The sequence below is a fragment of the Cygnus olor genome, chromosome 15, assembly GCF_009769625.2.
Source record: "Cygnus olor isolate bCygOlo1 chromosome 15, bCygOlo1.pri.v2, whole genome shotgun sequence".
In the NCBI taxonomy this organism is placed as follows: domain Eukaryota; kingdom Metazoa; phylum Chordata; class Aves; order Anseriformes; family Anatidae; genus Cygnus; species Cygnus olor.
The window spans coordinates 4,167,318-4,183,556 of NC_049183.1; the positions used below are offsets into that span (position 1 = coordinate 4,167,318).

A 16,239-nucleotide genomic window follows, 5' to 3' on the forward strand; every position below is an offset into this window, starting at 1 on the left:
ATTTTATACATTATAGGAGTTCTGGCAGTCCAGTGTGCATCTAGGTGCTGTGTGCACTTCCAGAAAACTTACAAATAAGCATGTGCACGTACTATCGAGAGAATGCAGTGCATAAAGGCACACATAAATGCCTCTATATGTATGTACATAAATACACGCACACCCTTCTGCAGGCAATGTCTACTGCTGTTCTGCCAAACTAGGATCAGTGAAGTCAGTATTTCACCTCCTAACGACTCCAGCAGGCTAACTGGTACGGACAACACCCATACTCAAGACTGATCTCTTAATCCACCGTCATGAGGCTTGTATTTAAAATGACACTGATTTTAGACAAACCCTTTGGATGACTTACCACCATCAAGAAAAACAACTTACATGAACCCATCCTGACAACTGTGTGATTAAATCCCCTTCCCCCCCCTCCTTAAATATACTGAATCTTCAGAGATCCAAATTCAATAAATAACAAAGCCAACTGTCTTAGACATCTTACATAGTTTACATGGAGGAGTTACTAAATCAGGACCTTCTCATGACATGATTATCCAGTAAGTTACTTCCATGTTAGAAGATGATTTCTGTGGGACTCTTTGAATCAAACCCTCAGTAAGTGATTGTGGTGCTATTTGGTTATATGCATTGAGACAGTTTTGAGATTACTTTCATAATGTTTCAAGTTTCCTGAAGTCTTAATAAATAATTAAAAAACAAACAACAAAAAAACTGCTCTGCTCCAGAAGTTATATTAACATTAAAGAAATTAGATTTGAAAGGGTTAAATTTCCATTAAATCATTTCATTTCCAGTTCTATAAAGCTGTCGACACACCTGACCCCCCCAAGTGCTCATTACACAGAAAAGCACTCACTGCCCTAAATAAGCCATTAAAGCTCAATTGCATCTTTCAAGGAGACAAAGCACTGTGAAGGATAAGGCCTCACACTTGCCAATGAACCAAAATTAAATAATCTCACTGAATAATAAACCACTGCCTGGTGCATTTGTCTTTCCCATACAACTGTGAGGCTACGGCTCACTTAAGCCTCTTGTTTAAAGACTAGACTAAAAAAAAATTAGAAGCATTTTGATTTTCAGGGCTAGCAAATACAGCAAGATTCCTACACTAATTAATGATTAAAGAACTATGGGAGCAAAATAACCAAATTCTTTAATTTTGTAGAAACCAGACTAAGATTAGCAGCTCAGAAGAATTACAAAGAGTTCATTATTAACACAGTGCTGAGACAAGCTAGTCTGGAACTGGTTTTTAAGGTCAATCCCAATTATCAAGTCCATTATGTTCTTTTTAGCAATATACTTTCATTACAAAGTTTATGGCATCTGAAGCCTTTCAGAACAAAGTAAAATTCTCTTCTGCTGCTGCTGTGTTTTCACCTTATTTTGAACAGAGAATTGATACAAAGCATCATTGATAATACAAAGCATCATTGAGATTTATCCACACATTTTTAAATGTCACTTTTGAAGAAAAAAGCTGGGTAAAACTGCAAGGAGAAAAAAAATAAAAGAAGGAAAAACAAACAAACATGCCAACTAAATTATGTAGCACAGAACAGGCTAGTTGCTGGGTTGAGATCTTATTTCTAGTGTTTTACTCAGCACTGCCAGACCACCCTTACACTGAGGTAACTGTAGGACTGTGCCAAAGACACAAAGGATTGACCAGAGCTTCACGCTGTACCTGCAGACCCTGATTCAAAGGCCACCGTGATTAATAAAGAAGCCCTTGTTGCCTTCAGCAGGTCAGCACCTCACCAGGAAGCCCACTGCAGGCACTATACATTTTTTGCAACAGCCAAACAATGCAACATCATCCTGTGCTGCTGCGCTGTGGAGGAACCCCTTTATGGTGCGGGCTCTCAGAGTCTGCACTGCACCACAGGAAAGCTTGGGGAAAGCCTACCTCTGCTGTAGGATCACCATCTCTAATAACTACAAATAGCAACACACCTCATTTTATGAGAAACTAAGTAATTTTACAGAATCAAAGAGATCAGCCTCCATATCTTGAAAACCAATGCATTCTTTTACACGTCTATTTGAACAAACCCCCAGAAATCTTAAGATACAGATATTAAAGCTGAACTAAAAAGAAACGAGCCCTCTGAAAAGTGCCATGGTCATGAACCAGCCCTAAAATGTGACCTGACTGATGGTAGCACAGGTGTCAGGACTGAAAGAACTAATCCTCCACGGGTGGTGAGGAGATTAGGTCAAAGGAGGAGGTTGAGCTGATAAAGAAACACTGATGAATGACGGGAACTGGTCCACCAAGAGCCTCAGCTCAATGTGCAAAGTGGAGTAAAACTTCAGACAAGAGGAATCTGTTTTGAAGAGCCTCAGTATATTTTCCTCACCCTCTAAATCTCTAGTCTTAAAGAGGGGAAAATACTTTCAATATTCTTTACCCAAACAGAGTGTAGAAAAACTACAGGCAATTTAGACTAACAAATCTAGCAGGATTAGAATATTGGGGAGGAATAAAATAGCAGTAAAATGCCAAAGCATCTTCCAGACACAACAAACTCCACCTCCCTTCACCTTGGTGAAAGCAATCTGCCCAAAAGCAAACATTTGGCTGTGCCTACTAAATGCAATTTCCCCAATACTCACGCAGAAAATGTCCTGGTCCGCCGGGTGGGCAGCGGACTGGGAATGAGGTACCCTCTCATGGGAGACGGGGAGCGATCTCTTGTCCTGCGATTTTCAGGCAAATGAAGAGAACTGGGTGAGTGCACAGAGGAGGAGGACTGCTCCAAGGTGGGTGAAGTGGGGTCAGAAGACATTCCTGATGCTTGAGAAAAACCTAAAGAGAGGAAGAGATCTGACTTAGCCCGAAATGGAATTTTTCATATAAAGTCACAAATTCTTCAGCTTATGGTTTTGTAAGAATGACTCATTTCCTGCAGACGTACATGCAGACATAGTTGCAGCAAAATCTCTTGCTCTGTGTCAGTGAGTTCATTTATTTTTTTTAAAGAGTTCACAGCTTTTGTAAACTGTAGAAGGCAGCTCCACTGAAAACAGATCACTTCGCAGCTAACATGAGGTACTGTGTTTTGTTTACTCCTGCCTCTCTTGCAGGCAATGGCTCCCAAAGCAGAGCTCAGCCCCAACATCAGGCATCAGCGTGCCCCAGGCAGGCCAGGTTTGACAGCAGTGCAAAGCCTCCTGTAACTGCACACAAACAGGTGCTACAAGAAAGAAACACCACGAGAAGAAATGCAGGAATACAGGCTACATCTCCACTGATGGAGGTTATCTTCACTGCGCAATCACCAATGCTAACTTCATTCGCTGTGGCTGCTGCCCAGCTATTAGCACACCTCTGGCAGAGCTTGTAACACCTTCAGCTCGACTGGAAGATGAAAATGACACAAGTGCTCTTTAATTCGCTTCAAGTGGGGTCAGACAGTTAGTTTACTCTGCCAAGGATGGGGAACGTGTGAAGCCAGCAGAGCTGGAAGGCAGTGGCTGACTGCACGGAGGTGAACACGCTGGCCCGCAGACCTGGCAGACACCACAGGGTGCTTTGGTGGGCCTAAGTCTCCTATGGTCTTCCTACAACTACTCTGCATGTGCATTTAGAATCCCCACTGCCCAAGCCAGATTTCCTCTTATTCACGTCCTACAGCAGGGGAGGAAGGTCCCTTTCTCAGCACACCGACAGCGACACGTGGCTCATCACACAGCAAGCAAAACTCTGACAATCCATGAGAAACAGCAGCACTTCTGCATACACTTACAGGTGTAAGCAGGGACAGACAGAAGAGAAATAAATCAGCGTTGCTCTGTTATTACTGTGCAAGTCCCCTTCCACTGTGGAAGGGGAATAAGCAATTCAAAACCAACCAATAACCCACTGCATTCTTATTTAAGAAAATCTAAAAATAACTGGATGAGTTAGCAAAATATGTAGTGATCTGGGTCAAGGAAATAGCATGAAGGCATGAAAAGCTGTCTTTAGGACCAATAGTCTCACTGAACTGCCATCTCTCATCACCATTTTGCACCCTCCTTTCCACACCCACGCTCCCCAGCCCATGAATTATGGAGTGGATCCCTCACACAACATTTGACATGAAGCCTTCTTGTCAATGACAAATTCCCATTACTTCTTCCCGAAACTAATAACTAAAATTAAAAAGGCCTCTTAAGAATGAAGTCACCAGGGAACAAAGGCTTTTATGTTTAATTGTTCAGGGTGCTGAGAAGGTAGAAGTGGATAGTCATGTTCCCTCGTGTACCAGCTTGAGCTTTCCACCCTGCTCTCAAGCACAACAGCTCAGCTGGAAACAAAAGCACGGCTTTAAATTGTTTAAATATGGATGGCATTTGCAATCCACTGGATAATGCCCTGCCCAGCATCACGGCCAACATTCAGCTGAGACCAAGAGGATAACACCAAGGGGATGGGATTTTCCAAACCTCCTCGAAAAAGGCTCGCTGCACTGGCTGGTATGTGGAAGTCTCATCAGAGTTTAGAAGGCCTCTCCTTTGGGCATCTAGCTGTCAAGGAAAGCCTGCTGTGAATTTGCAGGACTATAACTCTAATAAGTTGCAGGAAAACAAATGAACAATTAAAACCGCATTCTGACAACTCAGCACCTGATCTGAGCTTTTGCATGAGTGAAAACACAGCTTTCACAGAACCACACGCTTTCTCTCATCTAAATATAAAGCAGCTCGTCAGGTGATGAGCAAAGTGCAGATCTCTTCCCCCATCTGCAGCAGGGTAGTCAAGCCAACCATAAAGTACTGTCGGTCTCCATCCTAAAATAAGGTCAGAGAGGCAGAATTTTCCCTCCTTTCTTTACAACACAGATGAGCCACAAATATTTACAAACAAAGCAGGCTAAATGGATTTAGAAGAGTGCTAACTTAGGCTATTGTTCCCATTTATGTTAGTGTGTCCTCTGCTCTGTAGACACAAACTAAAACATGGTGTGGAACACGAAGTGCCGTTTCACTGTACAAATAGCCTTTTGTTCTCTGCCCACAGCCACAGCAGATGAACAGCCTCGTAACTTCTGCCACACGAGCCCCAGACCATGACGGGAGCCCTGTGGGGGCGGACGCGTGGAGGCCACAGCTGGAGGCTGCCTGCCCACCACAGCGAGGGGCACAGCTCAGGAACAGGACAGATGCTGGCAAGTGGCTGTATGAAGCCTGTGGCCTAACCAAGAAGGTCTGCTATTTTAGCTTATTTGTTATCATGAGGTTGGTTGTGCACAGATTCACTTGACGGCATCCCTGAAGGAGCAGAAGCGCCAGCCCCGCTCTGCACGCTGCTGAGGAGACGCCGGGGCTGGGCCGTGTTGACACAGGAAGCCACCAGCAAATGCCCAAACCAAAACCCGCATCCCCAGTTCTCCCGGCCTTCTCCTCTCATGCAAGCCTCACCTTCAAAATGCAGCTACCAATAGCTTTTACAGAGGATTTTCTGATGTTGTCCTAGGCTCTGAACTGAGCCCTGCAACACAAGAACCGCCCTCAGACAGCTCGCTACAAGTCCTGCCTCAGCAGCACACCTTCCCCTCTTCGTGACTCGCTGAGCACACCTATTTTCCACACATCGCTCACCAGCCCACCATCTCCCACCCCGTTTGGCTTTCTTTCATCCCTCCAGTCCAGCCACGACCCTCCACTTCACCGTGGTGATGAGGACATGGCACGAACCCCATGCAGAGCCAACAGAGCACCCCACCTGGCCTCCCCCGAGCACCCGGCATGGCTGTGCCTCAGGGGGCAGCCGGTGCTCTACAGCAGCACCTCGTAGCTGCCCAGACCCCAGCTCAGCAAGACTGCGTCTACAGCAGAGATGAGGGACACTCAAGACAGTATCTGTCTTCTTCTCGAGCCAGCAAAATATTTATCTTCCAGTATTTACAGAATGAAAGCAACATGATGCAAGGTGGTGATATTTTCAGGCTCTCTACTTCAGGAAGCTCCGACCACACACCACCCTAGCGTTACGTCTCCCCGTATTTCAACATGCGGTACTTATCTTTGAGCAACACAGATTTGTTGCTGTTGTTATTTAAAACCTGTAGGAATGCGCCACACTAAAATATAAATTAAATACACCCTGGAAGCATCATGGAAGCAACGGACTAATTTAGCATTTCAAAGTGTTTTTTTTTTTTTAAACCATACTTTTTTCAGAAAAAGTGGCCAACGTTTACACAGAGAACTCGAAATATCATCTGTAACTGGTGACCTACAAAGCACAAGTTGCAGTACATGCAGGAAAATAATATGAAAATTTTCTATGAAAATAGAAAATATTTCTATGAAAATAATATGAAAATAATAAGGTGGGTGGCACGTAAGTGCCACTGTCATTTCTCTATTTATCTATACATTGCTCTTCTATTCTGCTTTAAATCTACCCCACACCACTAAAAACACCCCAAATATAGCTGTATGGGGGAAGTTAACCGTTCTGAATGGCACCACAACACCACCAAGGAAATCTAGTCTGACTTTTGATTAAAGGAAACGCCTCAGAAAAAGCCAGAATGGATAGGACAGGGTGACAGACTCCAGGCAACCTGTCTATGAACAGTTTCCTTTTCACACAACAGGCATCACAACACAAGCAATACTTCAGAGACCGATCCTGCTCCAGAGCATGCTTCCCAAGCAGCGCATCCCTTGCCTTCATCCACTGAAAGAGCAGAGGCACTCGGACACTGCTCCTCCCGTTACCTTGCTCTGATGAATGTGAGGGACTGAGGGCACTGAGCTTCCAGTGGTGCCCCTAATTCTTCTAAAGCCGTACCCGGCGCTCTGGCACCTCTCCCAGGCACCTGACCCCGACCCCCCGGCAGCACCAGACCACCGTGCTGCTTCCACCTGCAGTTTCTTGCCAAAGCAGCTCCTGACAAACTCAGACCCCAGCGCCCGGGAGGATCCCCCCACCGCAGAGCATCACCGCGATCCTCCTGCGTCACAGAGTTCAGCACTTACAAAACACACGCAATTATGAAACAGCTGGTTCAGAAAGCTTCCCTTTCCAGCTTAGTTAGCATATGACCAACTTTCCACAATTAATACTGGCATTTCAATTAACACAAACTCAGAGCAGTTGCAACACGCGTGTGATGTGTCAACACAGAGGAGTATGGTATAAACATTATGGTTTCAGCAGGCTGCGGGAGTGCGTCCACTGTGATGATCTGGCAGTTAAGAGAAGCCAGGACATTGCCCAACTGTCCCCACGTCCAATGAAAGCCTAATTATGAGGTAACCAAAATACAACAAGGAAAATTCCTAGTGCTCATCTACGCATGCAGATTAGTTTGGATTAGAACAGGGTTGAGTTTAAGCAGCAAAAGCTATTCACGGTCAGTCCCAACAGCCGGCACCTTTTCCCCAAACGCCGTGGCTGCCCTCGTGCTCCTCAGGACTCGCTGAGTCCTGGAGCAGCGCTGGTGGGGCAGCACAAAGCAGCCCCACACAGCCCAGACCAAAGAAAGTGGTGGCAGGGGAACCATGTCAGCAGCAGCCCATGAAGTACAGAGGAGGACTTCTTACAGGTCACCGTTTTCCACTGTTCATGTAAGCAGCCAGATATACTTCTGAAAAAAATGCCTTTTGGTTAAGGAACGGAGTGGATAGTTGGATTAAGTACATGTTTCAACTGGTTTATGGTTATAAAGAAGGCTACATAGTGATACCCCTTGTGTCATTCTATCAAACGTACTGGGGAATCAAGATCCTCTCTTGCTGGAAAGCCAGTACTTGCTGTGATCGATACTGCTTAAACTTCTTGCTCCCAACTGCCCAGCACACAGACAGCCAGGGTCCTTCACCTGCAAGCACATGCAGGAAGCTGCACCCAGCTGGAGTGTGTCAGCTGCCACTGGTGACAGCACTCACTAAGATTTGCTCGAAGGGAGAGCGCACAAATTAACAAGATACTGAAGTGGGGGGATGGAAAATTTTCCCTGGCTCACGGCCAGCTCCGAAGAGCAACGACAGGTCCTGGATGAGCATCCTGCTCTAGGAGCTCTCCCCAGTGCAGCTGGTGGCAAGGACGAAGACAAAGATGACATTTTATGCCACGCTTTTCCCCCAGTAACATGCACTTCTTGTTGGAATCTGCTCCACCTCCCTTCTGGTTGTTACTATTCATGCTAATTGGTGCGTGCTGATCAGGAGCGAGTGCTGCCCACTGACTTTAGTGTCTGCACACACACATTATTGGCTAATGGTAAGTATTTAAATAACTGTTACCTGCAGTGCTAATAACTTTGCTTTGCTGTAGTACAACCAAATTGTCCAAGACAAGGCAGGGACAGCAGGAAGAAGGGCAAATCTCACCGGCACTCATCATACCTGTGCTATCACAGCTGCAGGTACAAGGCCACGAGAACAGTACAAGAAAAGCATGAACACAGCAAGTACTGCCCCAGCGGCTCTGAGAATCCCTGCCTCATCGGCTGGGGAAAATGCTGCAGCGCTGCAAAGAACAGGCCCCTGGCATTGCCAAGCTAAGGCTGGAAGGGGCTGAGCCGCTGTCTGCACAGCGTGAGCCTGTCCTGCACACAGAAAGCCACTCCTGTGGGGTGAGCACTGGCACCTCCATTGCTCAGCTGCATCACGCAGTGGCGACGCAACCTTTTCTGAAGTGGCATCCAAACCCATGGTAAGTCTGAAGGCTGTGTATGCGGCTTCACTCCCTTGCTCATGCAAATCCGCTCATGCAAATCCCCAGGTTACAGAGCGCTGTGCCTGAAATACGTCTGGGGGGCAGACGTGTGCACCTGCCCCTGCATTGCCTGCAGGCTGCCTGCACCTGGGAAGGACACCACAGCCTCTCACCAGCCAAACGTGGTAGCACCAGGTGGGAGCCACCACGGTGGGGACAAGGTGTAACGCCCACCTGCATGCTGCTGGGGAAGCCAAAGGAGCAGACCCCAGCCAGTCCGAGGCACAACTGCTGGCAGGTCATAAATCACCACTCCTGGACTACCAAACCGTGACGCTGAGCCAGCACAAGCCCAGGGCGACTTCCGGCATCTTGCCTCGCCTTCAGCCTGCCAACTGTTTTGTGTGAACCGCCAGCCTACAAACCCACTGGTTTCTGCAGCAGTGCAGTGATGCCGTGTCACAGCACTGCCCAGATACTTGCTAAATCACTGCCAGACCAAGAGGAGCAGCACATGCATCAACACCCAAAGCTCTGCTCCAGCCACTCTTCTCCTGGAGCCAAGTACGTGACACGAGTATACCAACAGTACGAGTTGGTTTATCCAGGCAGAAGTTAGCCTTCAGGTGTCTCACACAGGCTGTAATAAAGGGAAGGTAAACATGAAGAGAGATCACAAAGAGACTGCAGTCACATGAGGGAACATCAAGAAGATTTTCACTCTGACACTTGTGGCTGCCTAGGTCAAAGCATAAGGTGAGCACACAGGGTACTTACCCTCAACATGTTTCCAGCATCCCATGGTGTACAGCCTAAACAAATGCTAAACTGAAGGTGACACAGTGGTATTTAATAACATCCTATCAATTTTTTCAGACCCCTCCTGAGCTCACACAGTCTTTTAGCACCCACAGTATCCTGTGGCAAAGAGCCCCACAGCTCAACTATCACAGGAAATAAACATCTCCATTTAGTGGATAGTGAAGGGTAGCTCCTCTTACAAAGACGTTAAGAACAGAGCTCAGAAGACAGATTAGCAAATACGGTAAGAAAAGGAAACGGAAGGGAAAGGCATAATACGCAACAGACAAGAGAGGCATTAACTCAGAGGAGCATGCAGGGAAGGGTGCAGGCTTATTCATAAATCAAGCCTTAAATTTTCAACCAGAAGTGTCACAAATGGGAGAGACAGACAGAAGAAGGGGCTACAAGCTTCTTTCTGTTCTTCTCCCCCCACTTTTAAACTTCCAACTACCAAAGATACTACAACCATACTGCCTTATGGCTTTTTAAAACATCTTAGGATTTCTAAATCACCCCCCTGATTTGACACTTGAATGGTTGCCATTACTTCTCCTTAGACAATAAACCCTACTAGTATTAAATATTTCTAAAGAATCCGCTCATCAATGATTTAGCTGGTTTTGTGTGGACCAAAACCAGCTATTATCTATTCAACGTTTCAGGGTCTCCAGCAAAGTACCATCGTGCTGCTCGCACACTGGACTCTTGCCCCCTCCATCACACCTCAGTTAACCAAGGCTGAGAACTTTGTTCTTGGATAGCAGAGGCAACATTTAATACATCTCATCCTATTCTTGCTAAACAGGCATCAAGCATACTGAGCTCATGCACTTCCCAGATGAAGTACAATATATGGCTGAACAGGGGACAAGCTGTCCCTTCCAGCGCTTGCTCTTGAGCTCTGCAGCTCAGCTCTTCCTGCAGTGCTTCTGCAAGTCTGAAGCTTTGTTCCTGCCATTACTTCCACCCAGCAGGTCCCATGCGAGTTTATTCCAAGATTTATTTCATTTTGGCAGAAAATATTTATACCAAAACATGAGTAATCTCTCTTAGAAGTGTCTGAGCAACTTAGCACTCATCTACAAGGCAAATGGCCTTACGCAATGTCAGGCTGTCGTAAAGACTGGTTATACATATGTAAATCCTTCGGTACTTCTGAGAAGTTCTCCTTTCTCGGCCTTCTCTCACATCACAAAACTTCAACCACGATTATGGGTAAGTTTGTTAATGTGCAACTTTGAGCCTTTTAAGGCTACTGAAATCCCCTGAAATATTTATGTGGCTCAAGTGTTTCTGAGAACAATTAGTTCACTGTTTTCTCCCCAATCAACATTTTCAACAGGAAAAAAACAGATCACATTAGAGAGATCTATAACCATGGAAGTTTACGAGGCATACAAGTATTGCCAAAGGAAAAAAATACTCCTCTGAGGATATTTCATCTGCCAGCATTACAGCAAGAGGCAAGTTGTAGGGCATAGAGTAAGAAACCACTCACAAATAACTCAGTCCTCACACTAACACCTCAAGGCAGCCACAGACCCCAGACTCCTTTTTGCCAGGCCTGTCTCTGTTTTCTGTTATCACCCTCCAGTCCCACCGCCTCACAACCCTACGCTTCTTTGCGAACACAGCAGGTTAAAGGCGCAGGCTGGTAACAGAACAGGAACCCTGCTCCCCTCCAAAACGCTCACGCTTCACGGTAGCTTGTTCCCACTCAACTAACAGTTTTGTGAACATGGAACAATCAGAGCACAAGTAAAAAGAAAATTAGAAGGTCAGAAAACACCAGGAAAGGCTTAAAAAGTTCAACGCTCAAGAGAAAGGGATGATCTGGTGCATCCAGCTCGGAGCAGGAGTGGGGAATGGCTGGTGTGAATCTCCCCCAGGTCCGAGAGTGCTTTGCAACATGACCCTGAGGCACACCTCGGCGTCCTCACTGCCTCAGCTCCTGTAACAGCGCTTTGCAGCAGCGGCACTAGGACTAGCCACGTCCCAACAGACTTCTGGACACAAAAACCTGCACGAGCCCAAGAGGTCCATCCAGCTGATGACACCCAACTGTGGCGCCTGGCTCGAGCCCGGAGCTGTTCTCGCTCCAGGCTGGAGAGGAATGAGAAAACAGACTTCTTGCAAACCAACTTACCAGCCAGAGAAGTAATGCTCCCTTGCTGTCCCCTGCCAGAGGACAGCCGTGCTGTGCCTCCCCAGCCTGCTTCTGGGCCGCAGCAAGGCTTTGCTGCTGCTGAGCCCTTCCCAGGACCTCCCTTCTCAGGCCGCCGTCTCTCCGGGCAGCAGCAGCGAGGTGCAGCACGCCCGCTGCCGAGGTGCCTGCTGCAAGACCCCGAAACTCCCTGCCAGGAGTCCCACGCTATTTGCTGAGAAGTAGATCAAGGCCACGGATCTTCACGCTCTGGGTCAGGGAATGCTGCTCACAAGCATGAGGCCTACGCACGCTCCACCAGGAGGTAACTTTATAACACTGATGAAGCACTTAATGCTTACTTCTTGACTCTCAGGCTGAAATTGTCTCAGCTCATTTAATTACAATCTACAAGACAAGCACTACAGAGATATACACACTCCACAAATCTTATTTTTCTTTAAAAATACATAACAAACCACTTGCAAAACAGAAACCATTTTCATTTTACCTTATGTCTAATTAGACCTCTCCTCAGCTCTGTCTGGGCAGCACAACCAGCCTCACAGCGAGCTGCTGCTTTCGATAGATCTTTGTGGTCCACAGCTCTGCCAAACAGGTAGTGCCTATGTGGTGTAATCAAATCTGTGATTGCATTAGTAGTCATATAGCCACAGCACACACCCACGGCTCACAACCTCCCAAACTGCCTCAGGAAAGCAGCCACTTCAATAAACACCTTGAACCCTTCGGGACCTACACAAATCCTCTGCCACATCCCTTTGGCCAACAGTTCGGGAAACACAGCTGATAACACCCTTTAGATTTCTAGGGGGGAGAAAAAAGAAAAAGAAATCTCTTCAGTCTCAGAAAAGTCTTGTAATACCAGTAGTCCGTAGTCCAGTTGGTCTCCTGTAGGTAACGTATCATCGTTATCTGACTAATGAGAAAATGGACCTCCAGAAGTTTCATTGCTTTCACTCTGATTACCATGCGTGCAAAAACTAGTTTTTCTTGCTCAGCACATCCACTCTCTGCATTCAGAGCCAGTTAAATGACAAAGGGGATGGCATTGTGTTATACAGCCTGCAAAATCGCAGAGCCAGCACAGGCATGTGGATTTCATGTCTACTTACGCACCAACGAAACTATTTACCACGCTCTGATTTTGAGAGCCACAGCTCCGGTGATGTGCTGGAAATGTACGGAACAGGACAGAGCTGTCCAGAATCACAGATGCTGGAAGTGTTATTTATGCCTACTGAGCTAATGCTCAAAAGCTAACGAGACAAAGCAAGGGAACAGGCAGCACATGCTTTTCAGGGAAGGTAAAAAAAAATAAAAAATTAAAAAACATCAACTGATACAGTCACAAAAAGCAGGCAAATGCTGACATGTATGTTCGTCAGGTGTGAAGATGAAAATCCATACAAAAGAACAAGTTTAATAGAAAATCGTGCTAGCCCCTGTATTGAAGCAGTTATTATCCCAAAGAGCCGTGTGTACTTCAATGCAAGCACAGAGGGAACGGGCAGACAAGCAGAGTGAACACTGCACAGGACAATTGCTGGGGGTGCCTTTATGAAAAACTCTTTTGATTCGGCTCACCTGTTCGGCCACATGCCAGCAGCTACATGCCCTTGAGAAGCCAATTTTTCCCAGTTTGCTCACTGGGAGCAGATAGCAATCTCCCCCACGCGTGCAGCCCCACACGCCAGTGACAGCGGAGTAACCAGACCTGCTAACGCGGTGCCAGGGTGGCTGCACCAGAGCGGGTGGGAGAAGCCAATAAACCAGCCAAACCTAGAAAACCACACGCACTGAGCAGGTTGGGAACAGCCCACAGATTACTGCAGGAGAGTTGACTCCCTGCTTTGGGGTCACTTGAGAACAGGTTGCAATGGGAAGATCTCCCATCCTTGTCCCCTTTGGTAGCGCGGGCAGGGTGCAGGCAAGCAGGGGGGCTCAGACAGATGGCTGGCTGCCCAGACAGGGACAGCTGAAGCCCAGAAGCAAGCCTTGCTCCTGCCTTCCATGCACACCCAGAGTGCAGGGCGAGCAGCCCAGCCGTAAGCAACCTACGGCATACACAGCACAGGACATGCCAACGGGGCTCTCGGGGAAAATCTTTTTGTACGTCCACGACCTGCAGCCCAGCGCACCCTGTCCTGAGGCAGGGACCCACAGCCCTTCCTTTGGAAAGCAGGCAGGAGTCACACTTGCAGCCAGCAGAAAAGGGCTGCAGGGGTGCTCTGTTCTACAGCAGCCCCGTGCACAGTGCTGGGTGCAGCTCCTCCTGCCCATGGGTGTTTAACACCGTGCGTGAAGGACTGCAGCAAACCTGGAACCCAGCAACATCCAAGAGATGTTTGAGATCGGTGAGGAAACAAAGGCAGGGAAATGCATAACAGTGCGTTATTTTGTCTAGACCAACATTTTGCATGAAACCTGATGTTACAAATATAGGAAACCTCAGGTAAGCTCGCACATCTGCCTGCCTTGAGAGCAAGCCACAAGTCCGGAACAAGCCACATCACGACACTGGGAAACCATGAGCACGCATGTCTGGTGGCTTCACCCTGGTCTTGGTGGCCAAGGGATCCTGGGCTGCACAAGTCCACATCAGCAGGGAGAAAGCTGATCCTCAGGATCTGTGCCAGTGAAGGAGGCAGCACTGCAGCCCCACCACACCAGAAGTTTAAGAACAAATCTAACTAGATCCCAGATCCCTGTTAGATCAGGCTCATGAGTGTTCAGCAAAAAACTTCTCTCCCAACGGGGCTGCGGTAAACACCAAGACAGCTCTGCGCTACTTTGCTTCTCATTTCACCCCTCTGGGAGGATTTCCAGGACAAGTTTGGCTGCAGAAAAGACAAAGAGACGGAAGGGTGGGAGAGGTCAGTGTGTGAAAACGCAGGCAGCAGCATGACAACACCGTAACGCTGGGATGCTGCCGGCAACGGCTGTGCGGCAGCTCTGCCAGATGCAGCCCCGGTTGGCTCCAGCAGCAAGCTTCCTCTCCTGAAGCTCCTGCTGCTGTGGGTAAAAGACATCGCATCGTATCTCACATCCCCGGGAGGGACCTTTCTGACCTAAATTTTGCACTGGGAAAAAATAAAATAAGGGGGAGAAAAAAATAAGCAGCAGACAATGGAGTTGCACGGATATACAAGAAGTTAATATTTATCCTCTAGAACCTTTGTTCTAAATGTCTGGGAGAGTAATTTTTAGGACCCTGCCAAGGTCCTTGGAATAGGGAAGGACCTTGCAAAGGCAGCCCCTCTGCATGGAAAAAACATGCATATTTATTAGAAACTTTTCAGACATAAGATCACTTTTCAGACATACTTCCCATAACACCATAGAGCAGAAAGCAAATACAAATATTTGCTCTATTCACTCTTTCCTCTACTGGTAAAAAAGAAAAACCCAACACATGAAAAACTTTAAGAACTACTCCTACCAGTCTCTATCAGGAAGAGGCTCCTTGAAAAGGCAATTGCCACATTTCACAATCCTGGTTGTTAGATTTCCTCCAATTACTGAAGGAAACAAAGTCACGATCTACAAAGCCCAGCAGAGTTTGGCTCTCTGGGCTGCCATCCGCAGAAAGCTGGCAGGCTGGGCACGTCCCTGCCTTGTGGGCTGGGTGAAAAAAGCCCAGATCATTTGTTTACTCTGCAGCAACAGGTATAAGTTCTGTAAACAGGACATTCTCTTGCGTCGTGGCTTTTTTTTTTTTTTAAGCAGTTACATTTCCTCTTTCAAGTAATTGTCAAGAAGTTGCAATCATGACTGTGGTTTATTCTAATCGAGCAGCTGACGTAACCGAAAAAAAAGCAAATGCCCTTGACCGGCTTTCTCAAATTGTATCACGCAGAGAAAGCCACCAAACAACCACCAAGAGGGCAGGAGCTCATAAAACAATCTAGTCCCTATTGCTAGAGTGCCTTGGTCAACTTGACTGGCTGTGCAATGCAAAGCAGACGTTAAATGTGCACCAACATCAAAACAAAACTCCTCCCCCCAGCTAGAAAGGCAAGATTTAATGACTATTTCCCGGACAGACTACTGTGTCTGGACAGCCTTTGAAACCGCACGTGGCAAAGAATTCAAAAGCCTGGGGAGAGCAATGGTGGCAGCCCCCGAGGGCAGCGCCGCCCCTCAGCGCACGGGCAGCCCACCCGGCCTGCCTAGCAGCAGGGCTGGGAAGGCAAGGTGGGCATCGGGGAGCCTGGGGCTGCTGCAGCCTACCTGCTCCTTACCCCAGCAGTCAACCGGGTGGGCAGCCCACGAGGTCCCACCCTAAGTAGCAGCAGCACGGACTTGGCTTTTTTCTTGGGATCGGCCTTAGCTCTTAATGCCCCGCCGCCTCCAGTCGGCTGCTGCCCATGAGGCATGGCAAAGGATCAGCGCGGTTTAATATTCAAGGGAAAGCGCTGGGTCAAGGTTCTCTGCTTTCCTCCGTCTTGCACAGAGCATTCTGTGATCAGATCGGGCACAGAGCCATCGCGGGAAGGAACACGGCCACGCAACGCGGCGCACACAGCCTTCCGTGCTTTTTCCAGACAGCTGTAATAGAGCCCTTCTCCACCGCACCGCTCTCAGTGGA

At 47.5% G+C, this 16,239-nt stretch overlaps 1 protein-coding gene across 2 annotated transcripts in view; it reads right to left on the bottom strand.

The window, feature by feature from the left end:
- CARHSP1 (calcium regulated heat stable protein 1) overlaps nucleotides 1-16,239 on the bottom strand; it is a 34,739-nt gene that overhangs the window by 14,380 nt on the left and 4,120 nt on the right. For both annotated transcript variants that reach the window (XM_040575107.1, XM_040575106.1), the window contains exon 2: nucleotides 2,638-2,830. In XM_040575107.1, coding sequence (XP_040431041.1) covers nucleotides 2,638-2,810 — 173 coding nt within the window. In that variant the 5' untranslated portion in view covers nucleotides 2,811-2,830. The remainder of the gene's footprint in view (nucleotides 1-2,637; nucleotides 2,831-16,239) is intronic.